The sequence below is a fragment of the Elephantulus edwardii genome, unplaced genomic scaffold (genome assembly GCF_000299155.1).
Source record: "Elephantulus edwardii isolate Elephantulus edwardi_28Jun2011 unplaced genomic scaffold, EleEdw1.0 scaffold00045, whole genome shotgun sequence".
NCBI lineage: Eukaryota > Metazoa > Chordata > Mammalia > Macroscelidea > Macroscelididae > Elephantulus > Elephantulus edwardii.
This window is the reverse complement of record NW_006399795.1, coordinates 11,902,924-11,922,014: the sequence shown is the minus strand read 5'-3', so window position 1 is coordinate 11,922,014 and position 19,091 is coordinate 11,902,924. Positions and strand designations below refer to the sequence as shown.

The following is a 19,091-nucleotide window of genomic DNA, read 5'->3' as shown; positions in this document are numbered from 1 at the left end:
GGCGGGCAGCGGCGGCCCAAGAGCCTGAGACCGGCGCCGCGGGACGGACGCGAACGGGCGCGGGCGCCGCGCAGATGGCCGGGGCGAGCAAGGTCTGAGGCTCTGCTCCGCGAAACGTGACCATGTGGATTCAACAGCTTTTAGGACTCAGGTGAGCATCCAGGCGCTGGAAGCAGGGTGCGTGTGGGCGCGTGTGCTTGTGCTGGGCTAGCTGGAGCGGCGCCTTTCTCTCAACGTTGGAGAGAAAGGGTTCCCTCCTCGCTCCTTGTGAGCGGCAGGCGGGGTGCCTAATACAGGTAAGGGCATCCGCTAGCACCCTGGATTCCACAGCCTCGCAGGGAGCGACCACCTAGCCAGACTCCCTGAGACCAGGGCCGGCCAGCGCCCGCCCAGCTCGCCCATCTCTTTGGGCAGTGGTGTCTGCCGGGCGCGCCCGCGGCACCCAGAGCCAGCAGCGCAGTGTCCTGGCCGCCCGCCCCAGCGCGCCTCCCCTGGGAGGGCCTGGGACGAGCCGCACGAATCTTTGGGCGCGGCGGACTCTGGGACCCTAGCGAAGGCCGGGGCTGCCTGAGGAAGCTGCCCGCGAGAGCTGTGCGGGCGGAGTTCGAGAAAAAGCAGCACAGACAGACGCACGGCAGGCAGTTTCCCTTCCTAGGGACTCTGGGGCTGAGCAGGGCCCTCCAGGCTCCCAGCTGCCCACCCAGCTGTTCGTCAGTGACCTCTGGGTCCTACAGCGCGCACAGCTGGCGGGCAGCTGAGGCAGGAGACGCTTGAACTTGTGAGAGCTCGTCTGGGCAGCCCCCCCCCCACCCTACGTCGCTCTTGGGCAGATCCTCCTCAGCGAAAGCGCCTGTCTAGTCTGTGCCTGGGATTCCAGGACCATCTGGAGAGACCCGGGTGGGGTGCAGAGCCCTAGGTGAGCGGACTCCTTATGACCCAGCTCTACAAACTTTGCCTGGCCCTCCATGGCGCTCCTTCTTCGTCAGCCTTTGCCTTTGCAGCCTGGTAAAGCCATGGCACAGGCTGCCCCTTCACGGGGCAGATATTATTAACCAGTCACCATCCTGCCCTGGGGCTCTTCGGAGCTGGTGCGTCGATCCTGGGGGTGAACTGGGACGGCAAGATCCAGGCAGAGGCGGAGAAATCGGCGTGCGCTTCTGGAGCCTGTCCACTGGGATGCGCTGCGTTCCTGCTTTGGAGAGAAAAGGGACCAGTGGTTTGGAAAGGAGGCGAACAGGCTGCCTAGCGCCCCCCACCACTCATAAAAAAGCTCCTGGAGTGGGGCTGTGGGAGGATGGAGCGCGCGGCCTGATTTTGAGAAATAAAAGAGGACAGGGACCTCCAAGTGCTTCCAAGTTCTGTTTGATGCCAGAGACGACTTAACACCCCAAGGGTAAACACTATTTAAAACTGTTAATTATCAAGTGTTATTGTTTGCCTTTTCTTCTGGAAAGCAGTGTTTCTTTTCAGGTTTTGTTTGCTTGCGTGGCCATTAAGAGGTTAACAATGAATTGGATCCTGCTAGTTATTGGCTGGGCTGCGTGGGGATCAATAGCTTATGGTCGGGCCAGATAAGGTCTAGGCTTGGGGAGATAAGGGAGATTCAGGCACAGTGCTATGAACCCGATTTGGCCTGCGTGTGAGTGTGAGGCTTGGTCTACTGGGACTTGTTGGAGGTGTCAGCCAGACTGGAGGTGGGGGCGCTGTGAGTGACCAGCCACCCTCCAATCCCCCCACAGCCCTGTCTCCCAGTAGGTGATCCTTGCAGCTTGTGGGTTTCCTGCACTGCTGTCTTAACTCTTGATTATCGATGGCAAGTTATTTGGATCAACATGCTTTTATTGCTAAGTTTGCTAGATGGAGAGATGATTGCATTTTGATATTGGAGAGGGAAGCTGAGAAGAAAGGGCACTTTAAGAAACCCCTTTGTTAGTTCCCAAGCTATTAAATCAGTTCTTCTGAAACCTCAGCAAGTAGGTTCTCTTTGGTGCTTTGCTTTCAAAAACAGTGCTTTTGGTGGATTTGAAATTTGACCTTTGGCTTTTTTTTTTTTTTTTTTTACTCATTATGTTGGCATCAGGGATGTCTGTAGCTGTTCCTTGCAAGGAAGGACAGGCTTTTTACCTGCCAAGAGAGCCCTGTCCAGTCCAGTGATGTTGGTTTCTGGGAGCAGAAGGTTCTGTGCTGGAGGCTGTGTTTTACATTGTACCGGGTGTGCAGTGGCGGGGCATCGAGGTGTGCTTTTGCCAGGAAGATGTGCTTGCAAGCCGTCATCTTTCTTACAGGCCGTTCTGCTCACTAGGTGAGAGCCAAGCGTCTTGTTGCTGGGCTCCCAGACTACTCAAGACAGGCTGCCTCTGATCCTCGGGCTGAGCCTGGTCTGAGGTGACAAGGTGACAGATACCAGCTTGCTCTGCCAGGCTGGAGACTGGGCGTTCCCTGAGGGGCTGCTCGGCTCCTGCCTCCCAGACGATGTCTCAGCTGGCTTTACGGCTCCTGTGTTTGAACTGAGCTGTGTGTGAGCCTTTCCTCTTTAGACAGGAAAACAAGATTGAGGCTTATTGAGCGGTACAGGAGCTATTTCTATACCTTTTTTCCCCTTCGGTGGTGGAGGGATAAAAGCTCCAAAGATGCTTTCTGTCGGCGCTTAGAAAGGTAACTCTTGAAGGAGACCAGCAGCCTGACAAGTTACATTTGAGCTTACACATCGATGTTCTTCCAGAGGATCTTGCAAGGGATGCTTACTCAGCAAGCAGCTCGAGTTTTCCCCACCGAAGACTTTGCCTGCCCAGTGGCTGGTGGCCTCAGAGCCTGCAGCCTCGGACGCCCATGCCTTTGTCCAGCTATTGTCTGGTTTCCCAGTGTCCGACCAAAGGCATTTGCTAGGTGACACTGGTCAGGAATGTGCTCGTGAACAGACACTTGCTAGGTTATGATCTCACAGCCTAAGGTGCCTTGGGTCACCCTTTCTGCTTGGGAAGCTCCGGCTCTTTGGGGGTCCAATGTGGGTGTGAATAGATTGCATGTGATATTTCTCTCTCACTCTCTCTTTCTCTCTCACTCGCTCACTCGCTCTCGCTCTCTTTCTCTTTATTTTTGTGGGCACTCCTAGTTTCCCGGGGGCAGTGGGGAGAGGCTCTAGTCCTCAGCTTATGCTTGGACCTCACCTTAGGGAAACGGTGGGTGCCTGGGATCCCTAAGCACCCTGCCTCTTACTTCCCCCAGCAGCTGAGTCTGCAAAGCTGGGTTCAGGGCAGAGCTCTGTGCTCCATCCCCAGGCATCGCGCTCCTGAGTCCTGGCTCCCTCCAGCTTCCAGCTGCTGTCTCTAATTGATTGCAACTGGAATCCATCTCTTGTCAGTAGTTGCCATGCTCAGGAGGGAGAGGAATGCGTGAATAAAAGGCAGTTTCAGGAGGCAGCTCAAATTGGTCCCAGCACAGGTTGCATTTCTTCCTCCTCCTCAGGACCCCCTGCGTTTGGGGCCCCTTCCCCCAGCCTGGCTTCCTCTTGTTTGTTTTCATCCTCAGCTCCTTTCTGTGTGATTGTAGGGAGCAGGACAAGGCAGCTGGGTGTTCTTTGGCTCAGTGGCTGAGACAGCTCCAGGCCTCCCTGAGATGGCTGTCTCTGGGTCCCCGGGGAGGAAGCTGACTGCCTCCTCCACCCCCACCACGTGTTCAGAGTAGGTGGCAGTGGGAGCCGCTGCCTCTCAGCTTCCTCATCACCCCCCACCTCCCACCCCAGCCCCACTCTGACCCACCACAAGCAGCACTGCTCCATATCCTCGCTTAGCTCTGGGCTTGGTGGGCATCTTTTTGTGGGAGGATCACAAGGTCCTGGGAGCAAGTGTGACAGTGACAGCTGGGAACACCTGGGTCTGGAGGAAGGGGACAGATGCAAAGCTGGGCGTGTCTGCTGCCCCACTGGCCACGAAGCCAGCAGAGCACAGGGGCTCCTTGCCCGGGTTACATAAGAGTCATCTGCTTCCAACACGGAGTTGCCAAGTTTTCTTCAAAGGGTTACAAGCCAGTAGAGACCAAGTTGATGTAAAGATTAGCTTGGAAAAGCCAAATATATCCTTGATCTAGATTTCGGTGTTTGAAGTCTGGCTCCAGAGGGTTCTCCTTCCTATGCCAATCAGACTCCGAGGGGGAGGTGGAGTGGGGGCTCGCTCCTGCTCCGGTACATGAGCCCGGCAGCCAGCTTTCTCTAAGACCCCTTCCAGGAATTCCAAGAAGCGGTGAGTCACGAAGCTCAGGAGTGGGGAGTGGCGGTTATATAACTCAGATTAACTCGGAGTTAATCTGGCTTCTGGCGAAAGTCAGCTGGAGGCTGGACCTCAGGGGGGTGCCACTGACTTCTGGGGTGCTCTCTGGGCCCAGCCTTGGATCAATTCTCACCTCCTCCGGGGGCGTAGCATGCCTTCCTCTTTGGGGTCAGCACTCTGTACCTCAAAAGTCAGGTCTGAGGGGTCACGTGCTTCTTTGGCACCAAGTTCTTGAAGCCCTTTGCAGGCTGGCCGTGAGGTGGACTTGTTCTGCTGTTAGGAATGAGAGAGTGACCGCAAAATGTCCCACAGTCTCTGCCCGGGACTGGAGGTAGGCACAGGGAGGTGACCTGTGGCAGGGCCTCTGCTTCTGTCTCTCTTAGGAAGGGGTCCCAGGGGTCTGAGGGGCCAGAAGCCTTGTCTCAATAGTTGATACATATCTCTAGAGTCGGCTTGAGAGGGTGCACAAGCTCTCCAGTTTTAGGCCTGGGGGAGGGGAGCAGGGCAGTCTCTTGAAAGTCATGTGTTTACAACAGTCTGAGCTGAAGCCCAGGCTGGGTGGGACACTCAGACTTGGGTCCACATTTCCCATTTGTATATTCTGCAGAAAGGTGTCAGTTTTATTCCTTTAGCACAGCCCCTCACAAAAAGGCCAGCATCAGCAATGCTGGATTCACCTGTGCTTTGTCCTGGTAACCCTCAGCCTGCTAGCCTCTCTTTAGTTGCGCTGGTTCTGCCCACTGGACCTTCTGAAGTTGCTGTACTCTCTCGAGTGGGCTGGCCAAGGATGGCTGGCATGCCTATGTCCCTCAGCCTTTGCACCACTTCTGGGCTCACGGCTGGATGCCGCTGCTTCCGAGGCTCTGCCCTGGCCTTCCTTGGGATGCTGGATCTTCTAGAAACACTTCTTATGTTCTCCCTGCCTGTGACCTCAGGAACCACCAGAAGGGAGCAGTGGCAGCCATGCTAGACACTTGAACATGGCCGTGGAGACCTAGGGGGTGGATCCACTAGGGAGTGTATCCACTAGGAAATTGCTTAGTGACCAGCAGGTTTCTTGTTTTGCATTAATAAGGATCTTAGACCTCTGAACCCTGAGCTCCCAGGGGCAAGGAGTATGTCGCCACCTTTATTGAATCTTGGGAAGAGTGTCTGGGGCATAATAAATACACAAGAAGTGTCTTCGAGAGACTAAATGTGTCCCTGTAGCATCGTGCCCTTGTTTAATCAAGCACTGCATTTGTGTTTCACTCTTCTGTAACTCGGCACTGAAACTTGGGAAAGGCTATCCAACTAGGGCTCCCCTGAGGCATAGGCTCAGTCCTGCCCCGAATAGACAGTCCTTTAGCTTACTAGTGCTCACAATTCCACTATTAGAGATGCTTTTCTTTGGCTATGTTTTCATCAAAGCTGGAATGTATGGAAGCTCAGAAATACTATCCATCAAGGTTTTTTTGTTTTCTGCTATTACCACTTAAATATGAATGATAGTATTAGATTTTGAATTGCTTGGGAGGAGGAGGTGAGTAGAGATGGAAAGAGAACATGATGATAGGCGGCACCCCTGGCAGTAGAGTGTAGGTGAGGAAGGCGGATAGAGAATATGATGTGATAGTGAGGGAATGCTTGGGGCATCAAAAGCAATTTTATTGGCTTTAATTTGGGGCTGAGACTTCCCCTTAATTTTGGCTTTCTTAAGGCCTCCTGGGGCAGTGTGTGTATGATTAATAGGGAAGAGTTTACCAGAGACAGTAGCCACATTAAAAAAAAGCAACCCCCCAAAAAAAGAGAGATGAAATTAATTTTCATTATCTATTTGTATTAACCCAAATAGAGCCAAGATAGTATCATTTCAGTGTGTAATCAATATTCTGACGTAGTATTAATGAGACACTGTGTATTTGTGTTCCGTACTAAGTCTCGCTTTGCAGGAGAAGGATGGGCAGTCTCCTCCCGTGTGATTAACTGCCTCTGGAAACCCGCTGGAGGGTCAGCTATGTGTTGGTTCTGATGCCGTGGTACACGACAACAACAGCTACGGCTTTGAAACCAGACAGTGATGCATGCTCGGCGCCCCTCTCGGCTTGGACCAGTTGCATTTCAAGTGCTCAGGAGCCCCACGGCCCTGATGGTTACCATGGTGAAAACTTGCTGTAGAGGTTCAAAACCAAGAGAAGTCATTGCCATTGAACTTCTGGCCTCTCTAGCCTGCCTGCCCCTGATACTACTGTTTAGGGGGGGGTGTCAGATCCGAGGAGGGCCCGCCTGTCCAGATTCAGCATCAGACATTTGCTGAGAGCCAGCCCGGTGCGCAAACTGTGTGACTGGTTGACTGATAGGCTGGGTACAAGTGTGCACCAGAGCTGGCTCTGGACTACCAGGCAGATGCTGAAAGAGTAGATAGGGGAGTCAGATGTCTCAGGCTGCCCTGACAGCAGCAGGAAGCTCAAGTTCACTGAAGCCACCTGATTGGGATGGGCCCTTCAGTCTCTGCACTGTTACCTGCTTATAGGGATCGGAGACTCTGCTGGGTCACGTTGGCTTAGAGACCCTCTCAATGGCCAAAAGCTGTTAATTCAAGTTGACCCTCCATGGAGTTTCTGAGACTATAAATGTTAATGAAAGGAGACTGCCTGTCTTTCTCCCATAGAGCCACGGTGGATTTGAACTACCGAAGATGTGTGGCCTTTTGTTTAGAAATGAAATATACTGTGGAATATACCCCCAGAGCTCCTTCGTATTAGCCTGGCAGGAATGAAAATGTTTCCTGAGAAGGACGTGTTGTGTGTGTGTGTTTCGAGAAGGTGCATTGTCTGTGTATTGTATGTACATGTATGTGCCTTTGGGATATGTGTGCACATGAGTTGTGTGTGTGTATGTGCATATGCAATGCGTGAGTGTGTACATGTGTGTCCTGGGTGGGTGTTGCATGCATGCATATAGGTTTACTGTGTGTATGTTGTCTGTGCATGTTCGTGGTGTATGTGTATGTTGTATGTGTATGTTTATGGTGTGTATGTTGGATGGATTGAGGCTCAAGGTCAAAAAGACAAAGATTCTCACCGCTGGACCAATTGGCATCATCAGGATGGATGGTGAACAGATTGAGATTGCTCACAGCTTCAGTTTGCTCGGCTCTACAGTAAACACTCTTGCCACCAGTAGCCAGGAAATTAAAAGACGTATTGTGATGGGAAAGTCTGTTGTTAGGGACCTCTCCAGAGTACTGAAGAGCAATGGTGTCTCTCTGGAGACTAAGGTGCGTATGATACAGGCCATGGTCTTTGCTGTCAGGGAGCTGGACAGTGACTAAGGAGGATAGAAGGAGAACTAATGCCTTTGAGCTGTGGTGCTGGAGAAGAGTATTGAGAGAACCATGGACTGCTAGGAAAACAAACAGGTTCATCCTGGAGAGGGTTAAACCAGGCAGCTCCCTGGAGCAAGGATTCTGAGGCTTCGTCTGACATACTTTGGACATCTTGTAAGGAGAGACAGGTCCTTGGAGAGGGACATCATGCTTGGTAAGGTGGAGGGACAGCACAGGAAGGGAAGACCCTCTATAAGGTGGATTGATTCAGTGACTGGGGTAATCAGAAAGGGAGTGTCAGAGACAGTGCAATTGGCACAGGATAGAGCAGGGTTTAGGGCTGTTGTACATAGGGTCGGTATGAGTCACAAGCGACTCGACGGCACTTAACTACAACATGTATGTGCATATTCACTGTGTGTATGTTGTATGTGAATGGATGTGTTGCGTGTTTGTTCACTCCTGCCTGTACATGTGCATACATGCCTGTGTTGTGTGTTCATACAAATGTGTACTGGGGCATATGCTGTATGTTTGTGGTGTGGTGTGTGTGCGCATTGTGGGTGTTGTATGAACATGTTTAAGTTGTGTGTGCTCTCACCAGCACATCATATGTGCACGTGTGTATTTCTGTTTTATAACTGTATCACAGGTCTTAGGAACTAGTGAGTATCATTGAGTTATCCTCAGGGGCTTCCACCTCAGGGGAAGAAACCTGGTTTTAAAATGAATTGCCTCTTGCCCAGGGATCTGCTGGTGTTGCTCACAGGAACGGGTCTGAACAGGAGATGCTGAGCGTGTCACAGTCAGGCGGAGGAGCGGGCTGCTAATGAAAGCACAGAGAGGCTTTGCTGCAGGTGGGCTGAGGCGTGCTGTGTTCAGTGCCTGATGGGCTCCTGTGGGGATTCTGACCATGCCATGGCGCTGACACACCCACCTCACCTGTGGTCTCTAGAAGCACACAGATCACCAGGGAATTGCTGACCCAGCACTGGTGTGGCCTCTGGCAATGGTGACTGACACGAGAAAGAAGATGAACACAGGAGATGCCCACCAGAACTTCTAGACATGGTACATTTGACTGTAGTCATAAAAGGTGTCTTTCTGACCACCCTTAGGCAACATCATGCTAAATGGAGCAAAGATCAAAATTGCCAATGATTTGCTTACTTAGATCCTGTTGCTGAAACTGAGGAGGACCTGAAGCACTTGCTGCAGAGGGTCAAGGACTGCAGCCTTCAATATGGATTGAGGCTCAATATCAAGAAGACAAAGATTCTCACCACTGGGCCAATTGGCAGCATCAGATGGATGGTGAAGAGACTGAAATTCTTCACAACCTTAGTTTGCTTGCCTGCACAGTCAACACTCTTGACACCAGCAGCCAGGAAAGTAAAAGACGTATTAGAATGGGAAAGTCTGCTGTTAGGGACCTCTTCAAAGTACTGAAGAGCAATGGTGTCACTCTGGAGACTGAGGTGTGCCTGATACAGGCCATAGTCTTTGAAATCACTTGCTATGCATCAGAGAGCTGGACAATGACTAGGGAGGATAGAAAGAGAATTGATGCCTTTAAGCTGTGGTGCTGGAGAAGAGTATTAAATATACCATGAACTGCTAAGGAAAAAAAAACAGGTTCAGCCTGGAGAGGATTAAACCAGGCTCCTCCTTGGAGGCAAGGATTCTGAGGCTCCATCTGACATACTTTGGACATGTTGCAAGAAGGGACCAGTCCCTGGAGAGGGACTTCATGCTTGGGAGTGTGGAGGAAGAGGGAACAGGAGAGGAAGGCCCTCTATGGGGTAGATTGATTCAGTGACTGAAGTAATCAGATGGGTGTATCAGAGACAGTGCAGTGCGATTGGCACAGGACAGAGCAGAGTTTAGAGCTGTTGTACATAGGGTCGCTATGAGTCGCAAGCGACTTGACGGCACATAACAACAACAACAACAACAGATCCATAATCAACAACCTTGGTATCAGCAGTCATGAAATAGGAAGACATGCCTTGTGAAAGTTTGCAATAAGAGACCTCTTCAACGTGCTGAAGAGCAAAGATGTCAGCTTGAAGACTAAGGTGTACCTGCTCCAAGCCATACTCTTTCAGTGACGTGCTATGCACCTGAGAGTTGTACAGGGACTCACGATGCCAGAGAAGAATTGATGATGCTTTGTGGCCGAGGTGCAGGAGAAGAGCATGGAATAATAGCTCATGCGCTGCTGAAAGAATGAACAGATACATTTTGGAGAGGGTGCAGCCAGCATGCTCCTTAGGGAGGAGGATGGTGAAACCTCGTGTCATCTGTTGTGGGCGTGTTGTTAGGAGGGGCTGGTCCTTGGAGAAAGAAACTGTGCTTGCAGAAGTGGAAGACGAGCCAAGGACGGGAAGAGCCTCAAGCAGATGGATTGATACAGTGATTAACGATGGCTCAGGTGGGTCAGAGGCGATGAGGCTGGCACAGGAGAGGGAAGGCTTCAGATCATAGGGTTGCTGGGAATTGGACTTGACTTAATGGCACCTAACAGCAACAACAACAAGAACAAGTTCCTTACATATAAACATAATGGATTTGTTTTGATGGCCAGCCTCTCAGTTTGGGAGCTCTGCTCACCCAGAAGTGTCTCACAAGAAAGAGCTAGTGATCATTTCTGAAGTATCAGCCCTTCGAAACCATAGGGAACATAGTTGTCCTCTGAAGCACGTGAAGTTGCTCTGAACTGGAGCTGAGTCAGGGATAACGGGCCCAAATGAAATAACTAACTGCTCTGGGCTACCTTGAATTTTGATCTGATTGTTCATGATTTTAAATTTACTGGCTACCTTTGTTGTTGTTGTTATGTGCCATCGAGTCACTTGCAACTCCTAGCGACCCTATGTACAACAGCCCTAAACCCTGCTTTATCCTGTGCCAACCACACTGCTTCTGACACACCCATCCCGATTACCCCAGTCACTGAATCAATCTACCTCTTAGAGGTTCTTCTCTTGCACCTTCCTCCACCCTCCCAAACATGATGTCCCTCTCCAAGAACCTCTAAGACCCTGGAAGGAAAACTTAAGGAATGTTGGGTCCAACTGACTAGCTGACCAGTTGCCCTCTTTTGGCAAAACTCAATCTACAGCCTTATTCCATTAGCTATTGTGAAAACTCTAGTGGAAGAGTGAGCAGGGTAACTCAGTCCCGGTGGGTCCTGCAGTGCAGTCTCAGGAGGTGAGGGGAGGTCTTGTAGGAACTGCCAGGGTAAAGTGTACCAGGGCTGTGTAAAGCAAGTTCTTGCTGTTTCATCAACTGCTGTTCTGAACAAGAATCAGGTTCACATGACTCCCAGTGGACCACGTCTCTCATCAAGAAAGTTCCCTGGAAGTGAACACTCCCAGTATGTTTTATGAAGCTGGTATTGCCCTGATACATAAAAACACTCATTGCTGTTGAGCTAGAACTGGCTTATTGCTGGCCCTTGTTGGAAGGTTTTCAGAGGTTGTAAGTCACTTGGGGGGAGATCGCTCATCTTCCTTTACTTTGGCAGAGCAACCCCTTATCCAGTGGGCTACCAGAGCATCCTATAAAAATAAAGAGAATACAAACCTCACAATAATAATAGTAATAATGATAGTGATAGTAATAGTAATAATAAAAAATAAAATTATAGATCCATATTTTGTTTGCAAAAATAACTATACACTATTATCACAGAGTTCAAAAGTACATATACCATAACCAAAAAGGAACTCATTCTATACTCATTCATGCAAGAATGGTTCAATATTTGAAAAGCATTCAATTCAATCTATCATAATAAAAGGCTAAAGAAATGACATAATCATATCAATCAATTCTGGAAATGTATTGGACAAAATCCAACACCTGTTCATGATAAAAACCCTCAGAAAGGTAGGAATAGAGGGGAACTTCCTCAGCTTGATAAATGGCATTCAAGAGAACCTACAATCAATATGATACTTAAGAGAGAAACTGGATACTTTTCTTCTGAAATCAGAACTAAGGCAACAGGTCAACATTCTTCTTTAACACAATGCTGGAAATTTCTGGTTAGTATAAGACAAAAGGAAATAAAAGGCCTACAGATCAGAAAAGAATTCAGCTTTTGCAGATGTTCTCTCTTTCTAAATAGAGAACCTCATGTAATGTGGTGGGGGCGGGGGAACCCCTTGTACGGTAATACGTGAGTTTAACAAGGTTGCAACAATATAGACATACAAAGTTAAATTGTATTTATGTATACATGTAATGTAGGTATGGACACTGAAATGAAAAGCACATTGTTATTTATGATAGTCAAACATTAAATTCTTAGCTATAAATCTAACAAAATTTGTGCAAGGCTTGTATGCTCAAGGTTACACAAGCCACTGAAAGAAAGAAAAGATGCAGGTAGAAGCATACTAGATAAATGTATATTGGAAGAGTGGATAGGATATTATAAAGATGTTAATCCTCCTCAAATGGATATGCCCGCTTAACACAATGCTTCTAAAAATTCTGGCAAGTTTTCTGCACTTGTAGATAAGAGTATTCCAACATTTGTATAGGCAGACAAAGGAACCAAAATAGCTAAAAATAATTTTGGAAAGAATAATGAAATGGTAGCAATCCGTCTATGAAAATTTAAGACTTATTAAAAGTAGCATATTATTTTTAATACTATAATTCCTGCCTACAGTAGTCAAGACTAGTGTCCGGTAGATTGTCTGGGTGGCACATCGTTAACATGCCTGGCTACTAACCCAAAGGGCGAAGGTTCAGATCTACCCAGAGCCATTAAAAATCTTAGAGCACAGTTTTACCCTGAAACACATGGGGTCGCTATGACTCAGAATTGACTCTGTGGCTGCTAGTATTCTAGTATTGGTGGAGGGATTAACGCACAGATCAATGAAACAGAGCGAAGAATCTAGAAATAGACTCCCACAAATATGCTCAAATGAGTTTTGACAAAGGTGCAAATTTAATGGATGAGAGATAGGCTTTTTAACAAATGGTGCTGGAACAATTGGGCATGCATCAGCAAAAAACTGAGCAGTGATCTAGGTTTCACACCTTACTCCTAGTTTAACTGAAAATGGTTCACAGATTTAAATGTAAAAACTATAAATCTTTTGGAAATAAAACATAGGAGAAAAAAAATCTTTGTGATCCATGACTAGGCAAAGAATTTTTAAACTTGATACTAAACTCATGACCCACAAGAGGGGAAAATGGAAAAATGTGACTGGATCAAGAGGGAAGATTTTGTTCTGTAAAAGACTCTGCCAAGGAGGAGAGAATAATCTACAGATTGGATAAAGTATTTGAGAACCATATATACACCACAAGACTAGTATCTGGAATATATAGAGCTCACAGAACTCAGCAGGGTTTTATTTATTTATTTATTTATTAAGAAAAGTTCATCCCCTTAGGGAATGGGCAAAAGACATGAAGATATATTTCTCCAAAAAGGATACCCAGATGGCAAATAAGCACATGAAAAGATGTTCAACATCATTAGCCTTTAGGGGGATGCAAATTAAGAACATAATGAGATATCCCTACATGCTTATTAGAAAGGCTAAAATGGAAAAATAGTGCCAACACCAAATGCTGGCAAGGATGCAGAAAGAATAGATAATCTGCACATTGCTGGTGGAACTAGAAAATGTTACAACCACCCTGTGGAACAGTTTGGCTGTGTCTTAAAAAACTAAACAGCCAGCCAGTTCACAATTGACCAGTTGCACTCTTGGGCATTCATCCCAGAGAAATGAAAATCTACGTACACACAAAAATCTACATGCAAGTAGTTGTAGCCACTTCATTTGTGAATTCTCCAAATGGAACAACACACATAACTTGTTTGATTGAATGATTAAGCTGTGGTATATCTATGGTATATGAAATATTATACAGCAATAAAAGGAACAAGTTCTTGATACATGGTGAATGGTTAAGCTGTGGTATAGCTATGGTATATGGAATATTATACAGCAATAAAAAGGAACAAGTTCTTGATACCCGCAACATCTTAGATGAATCTCCAGAGAAGATTGCTGAATGGGGGGAAAGTGGTTCCAGTCCACACAATGTTAATACTATATAATTCCTTCCATATAACATTCTTGAAATAATAGTATTCTAAAAATGGAGAATATGTTGGTGCTGTGAGGGAGTAAGGAGGAGAAAAAGGCAGAAGGGAGCTCTGGTGGCCTCGTGACAAGAAGCTGTGCCGCAGTCCCAAATGCGTGCAGTTTGAGAGCACCAGCTGCTCTGTGGGAGAAGGATGGACAGTCTCCTTCCATGTGATTAACTGCCTCTGAAAACCCTCTGGAAGGTTACTATGGGTCGGTTCCTACTTGATGGTATACAACAACAACAAAGGCAGAAGAGAAGTCTCTGAGTAGTCTATCAGTCAACAAGCTGGGTTTCTAATGGAAAGGTTGGAAGTTCAAGTCTTTAAGAAGCATCCCTGGTAGTGTAGTGGGCAATGTATTGGACTGCTAAGCGAGAGATTGGCAGTTCCAGTCCACTAGCCACTGCTTAGGAGAAAGGTGAACCTTCTCATCTAGTAACGATTTATATCCTCAGAAACCTGATGAAGAGTCACTATGAACGGACTCGACAGGAGTTTCTTTGGGTTGGTAGAAGCAGCGTGGGAGGAAGGTTTGGCAGTCTCCTTCTGGCAAGTCAACCACTGGTCACCCTGTGGAGCACAATTATACTTTGATACAAGTGGAGTCTCGGTGAGACAGGGTTTTTATTAGGACAGGAAGGAAGTGAATAGAGCAGCGGCAAAAGATCCTGTGGTGAGGGAGACATTCTGTTTTATGTGGTAATTTTTCATGTTTGGAGGAATTGTGAGAGAGATATCAGGATCCGTTTCTTGCAACAGCGTATGAATCTATAGCTTTCTTCTGGAAGCTGGACTATGTGAAGAAGAGTATGCTATCAGAATTGGGGAAAGCCAAGTCAACAACCTGCGTTTTGCAGATGACACAACCCTGCTTGCAGAACCTGAAGAAGACTTGAAGCACTCACTTCAGAAGATCAAAGACAATTAGCCTTCAAAATGGGTTACATCTCAACATCATGAAAGCAAAAACCTTACCATGGACTAGCAGACAACAACATCATGATAGATGGAGAAAAGATTCAAGTTGTCAACTATTTAATTTTCATCTACACTCAACATCCTTGTAGTAAAAAACAAAGAAACAAACAAACAGATAACATTGCATTGATGACATTGCATTGGGGATATTTGCTGCCCAGGACCTGTCCCAAGTACTAAAGAGCAACACTGGCAGTATAGAGACTAAGGTGCATCTGATCCAAGCAGTGGCATTTTCAGTTGTTTCCTATGTCTCCGAAATTTGGATAATAAATAAGGTAGATAAAAGAAGAATGAATACCTTTGTTTTGAGGTGTTGGTAAAGAGTACAGAATAATACATGAACTTTCAAAAGAACAATCAAGTATGTCTTGGAGGAAGTTCAGCGAGGCTGCCCCTTAGAGGCAGGATGGTGAGACATCATCTCACATACTTCGGGCATATAGTCAGGAGCCCTTGGGGAAAAAAATGTCATGATGGGAAAACGGTGGAGGGTCAGAGAAAGATAGACTCTCAAAAAGGTGAGTTGGCCTAGTGACTGAGATCACGAGCATGGCGCAGGATAGGCTAAGTCTCTGGTGAGTTTTGGGAAGTGTTGCGATGGGTTGTAGTGAACTTACTTACACGTAACAGCAACATGTTGTTGTTGTTATGTGCTGTGACTCAGCTACCCTGTGTACAACAGCCCTATACTCTGCCCTATCCTGTGCCAATCACGCTATCTCTGACACATTTTACCCCCATTACCACAGTCACTGAATCAATCCGTCTCATAGAGGGTCTTCCTCTCCTGTGCTGTCCCCCCACCCCGACTCTCCCAAGCATGATGTCCCTCTCCAAGGACTGGTCCCTCCTTACATCAAGTCCAAAGTATGTCAGAAGAAGCTTCAGAATCCTTGCCTCAGGAAAAGCCTGGCTTCACCCTCTCCAGCACAAACCTGTTCATTTTCTTAGCTTCCATGGTATATTTAATACTCTTCTCCAACATCAAAGCTCAAAGGCATCAATTCTCTTTCTATCATCCCTTGTCATTGTCCAGCTCTCTGATGCATAGCAAGTGACTGCAAAGACCATGGCAGGTAGCCATCTTAAAATAAAGTGCAGTTAATACATTTTGGAAGCAGGAGTGGTATCCACTTCCTAAATAAGATGCCTCTGGAAACTATGAACTTTGATAAATGTTGATGGTTGTAGAGGGGCTTCAGGTCTTTTGTTCATAGGGTCGCTGTGAGTCGTGCTCAACTCGAAGGCAATCAGCAACAGTTAATAAGTTATCACTCCTCCTTTACAGTTTGTTCTGTTTGTAGAGTGTGTGTAAGTATGAGAGTATGTGTGAGTACGTATGTATATGTGGGGGTCTGACTGTGTGAGGTAATGTTTAACCTCTTTCAAGAACCTTTCTTTATTGGATCGCGATGAGTTCGTTGTTGTTTGCTGAAACTGAGGAGGACATGAAGCGCTTGCTGTATAGGATAAAGGACTACAGCCTTCAAAATGGGTTAAGGCTCAATATCAAGAAGACAAAGATTCTCACCACTGGGCTAACTGGTATGGATGGTGAAGAGATTGAGATTGTTCACAGCTTTAGTTTGCTTGGCTCCACAGTCAACACTCTTGTCACCAGCAACCAGGAGGTTAAAAGACATATTATGATGGGAAAGTCTGCTGTTAGGGACCTCTCCAAAGTACTGAAGAGCAATGGTGTCACTCTGGAGACTAAGGTGTGCCCAATACAGGCCATAGTCTTTGAAATCGCTTGCTATGCATCAGAGAGCTGGACAATGACTAGGGAGGACAGAAGGAGAATTGATGCCTTTGAGCTGTGGTGCTGGAGAAGAGTATTGAACGTACCATGAACTGCTAAGAACACAAACAGGTTCATCCTGGAGAGGATTAAATCAGGCTGCTCTTTGGAGGCAAGGATTCTGAGGCTTCGTCTGACTTACTTTGGATATTGTAAGGAGGAACCAGTCCTTGGAGAAGGATGTCATGCTTGGGAGGGTGGAGTGATAGCGCAGGAGGGGAAGACCTTCTAGGAGGTGGATTGATTCAATGACTGGGGTAATTGGGGTGGGTGTGTTGGAGACAGTGAGATTGGCACAGGACAGAGGAGGATTTAGGGTTGTTGTACATAGGGTCATTATGAGTCACAAGTGACTCGATGGCACATAACAGCAACAACAAACAATGAGTTTGTGGTGTCAGTTCGGAAGTGGCAGAAGGGGTCCAATAGGACCCACAATGCATGCTGGATTCCACCTCTACCTCATTCGCTAGAACTCAGCCTGTGATGCCATCTGAACGTGCAGCGTTGCTATATTAATGCTGCGAGAGCCATCGCTGGTGACAATAATAAACGGCCAGGCGCATAATTACTGAGTACGAATTGCTGCCCAGATTCCCTGTAAATCAGGTCAGCCCTGAAAGTGGAGCAACCTTTTTGGAGGCAGCCCCACTTTCCTACCTTAGCCTGGAGGGTGGCTGCACAGCCCTAGTCCTTGGTTTTCAAGTCAAACACAAAACCACCGTGTGTGCCTCACTCCCACATCAGTGAAACAGAGCCTTACATCTGGGGAGTCAGAGAAGTGAGGCTTTGCCATCGTCGTTAACTTGATTTCAGTCTTTTATAATAAAAGGACAAGTGTCAGGTGTGGATGCCCCGCTAGTATGTGTTGAATGAAATCGGATAATTCCACAATCTTGGACTTGATTGTGAGCTTCTGAGCTCCCAGGAGCTAGACCTGCTGCTTTGCTTACTAATCCCACATGCACAGCTATGAGGGGATAAGAAAACCTATCATTTGAGGGGCTTTCTGGAACCAGGGTCTGTGCCAGCTTGTCCCACTGAACTACACGGCATCAGCTCATCCTCGTGTTGGCCTTGCGCTGCAGGAGAAAACTAGTTAATTTTCCCTGGGTCCCACAGCTAGCTAACGGCAGAGCTTGAGATTTGACTCCTTTTCTCTCTGACACCAAAGATGCATTCAAGTTCTTCCTCTTCGCTCCCACAGCTCCCTGTTCTGAGTGAAGCCTACTTCTCATTCCCTTCCCCTTTTTAAGCGACACATTGACCTCTGGGAAGAGACAAACCAAAATGAAACATGAACCAAGAAGGAGTCAGCCATTCTGTGTTCATACTGTTGCTTTGTGATGGACTTAACCCTCGGATTCTGGTAGCAGTGAAGCCACAACCTTTGCTGGCACCTGACGTGCGAAGGGAAAGTTTCCTGATCAAGACGAGGGATTGTTTAGCAAGAATGAATTAATGACGCTCCACTTGGGGGTTAAAGGGAACGTGTGGCACAGATAACTGTTATTCAACCTATTTAATAATTAAAAATAATTATGTCACGAAGTCCAAGGGGGGCCCCCTCTCGAGAGTGTGCATGAGATGAGACTAGAAATTAATGAATGGTCACATTGAGAAAGCTGGGTTCAGCCTGATTTAGAAGTCAGGGTAAAAAGGATTGCACACCCTTTTGTGTGAGTTCCTTATCACCATCAAGTGGGAACTGACTCAGAGCTGACCCTGGAGTGGTTTTTCTGAGTTTGTAAATCACATGGGAGAAGATTGCCCATTTTTCTCCTAAGGATTTGAACCATGCGGCTTTGGGTTGATATTGTAACTCCTTACCCAGAGTTCCCAGTGTGTGTTTATATTATAGTTCATATCTCATAAAATCCACTCATTTAAAATATACAGTTCCGTGATGTTGAGTAAATTTACCAAGTTGTGAATACATCATCATAATCCAGTTTTAGCATATTTCCACTCCTGATAAGCTTCCTCGTGCCTGTTTATAGTTAACCTCCATCCCTACTCTCAGCCTCAGGCACCCACTCCTGTGCTTTCTGCATATATTTGCCTTGTGGCACCAACAATTAATTACTAACCTAACTACTAGCTGAAAGGTTGGTGGTTCAAATCCACCAAGAGGCACCTTGGAAGAAAGGCTGATCCCATGTTTCTGAACGTTCACATCACTGAAAAACCCCATGGTGCATAGTTCCGCTCTGACACACACTGGTCACCTTGTGTGAGATTCAAGCTGGTAGTGCTTGACTTGGATTTTAGTTCAGTTTGGATATTTCCTACAAATGAGGCCACACAATGTGTAGTCTTCTGGATTTAATTTTTGTTCTACCTGGTGTTTTGGGGGTTCATCCTTGTCTTATCATCCTTGTCAGTATTTCCTTGCATTTCATTCTGGAGGAATGAAATATTCCATCATACGGTAACTAGGTAGACCGCAGTGTGTCTGTCCATTCATACTTGGTGGGCGCTGGGTTGTTTCCAGTTTGAGGCTGTTAAATGATGCTACAGTGAGCATTCTTGCATAATAAGTCTTTGTGATGGTGTGTGTTTTCATTTCTCTTGGCATCACATATACTTTATAACCACAGATGTAAG

General features: G+C 47.1%; 1 protein-coding gene across 1 annotated transcript in view; it reads left to right on the top strand.

Moving 5' to 3' along the window:
* Positions 1 to 122: 122 nt before the first annotated feature.
* Positions 123 to 19,091, top strand: part of LOC102874158 (adherens junction-associated protein 1-like) — a 186,489-nt gene continuing 167,520 nt past the window's right edge. The window contains exons 1-3 of the mRNA XM_006885922.1: positions 123 to 151; positions 331 to 556; positions 831 to 916. Coding sequence (XP_006885984.1) covers positions 123 to 151; positions 331 to 556; positions 831 to 916 — 341 coding nt within the window. The remainder of the gene's footprint in view (positions 152 to 330; positions 557 to 830; positions 917 to 19,091) is intronic.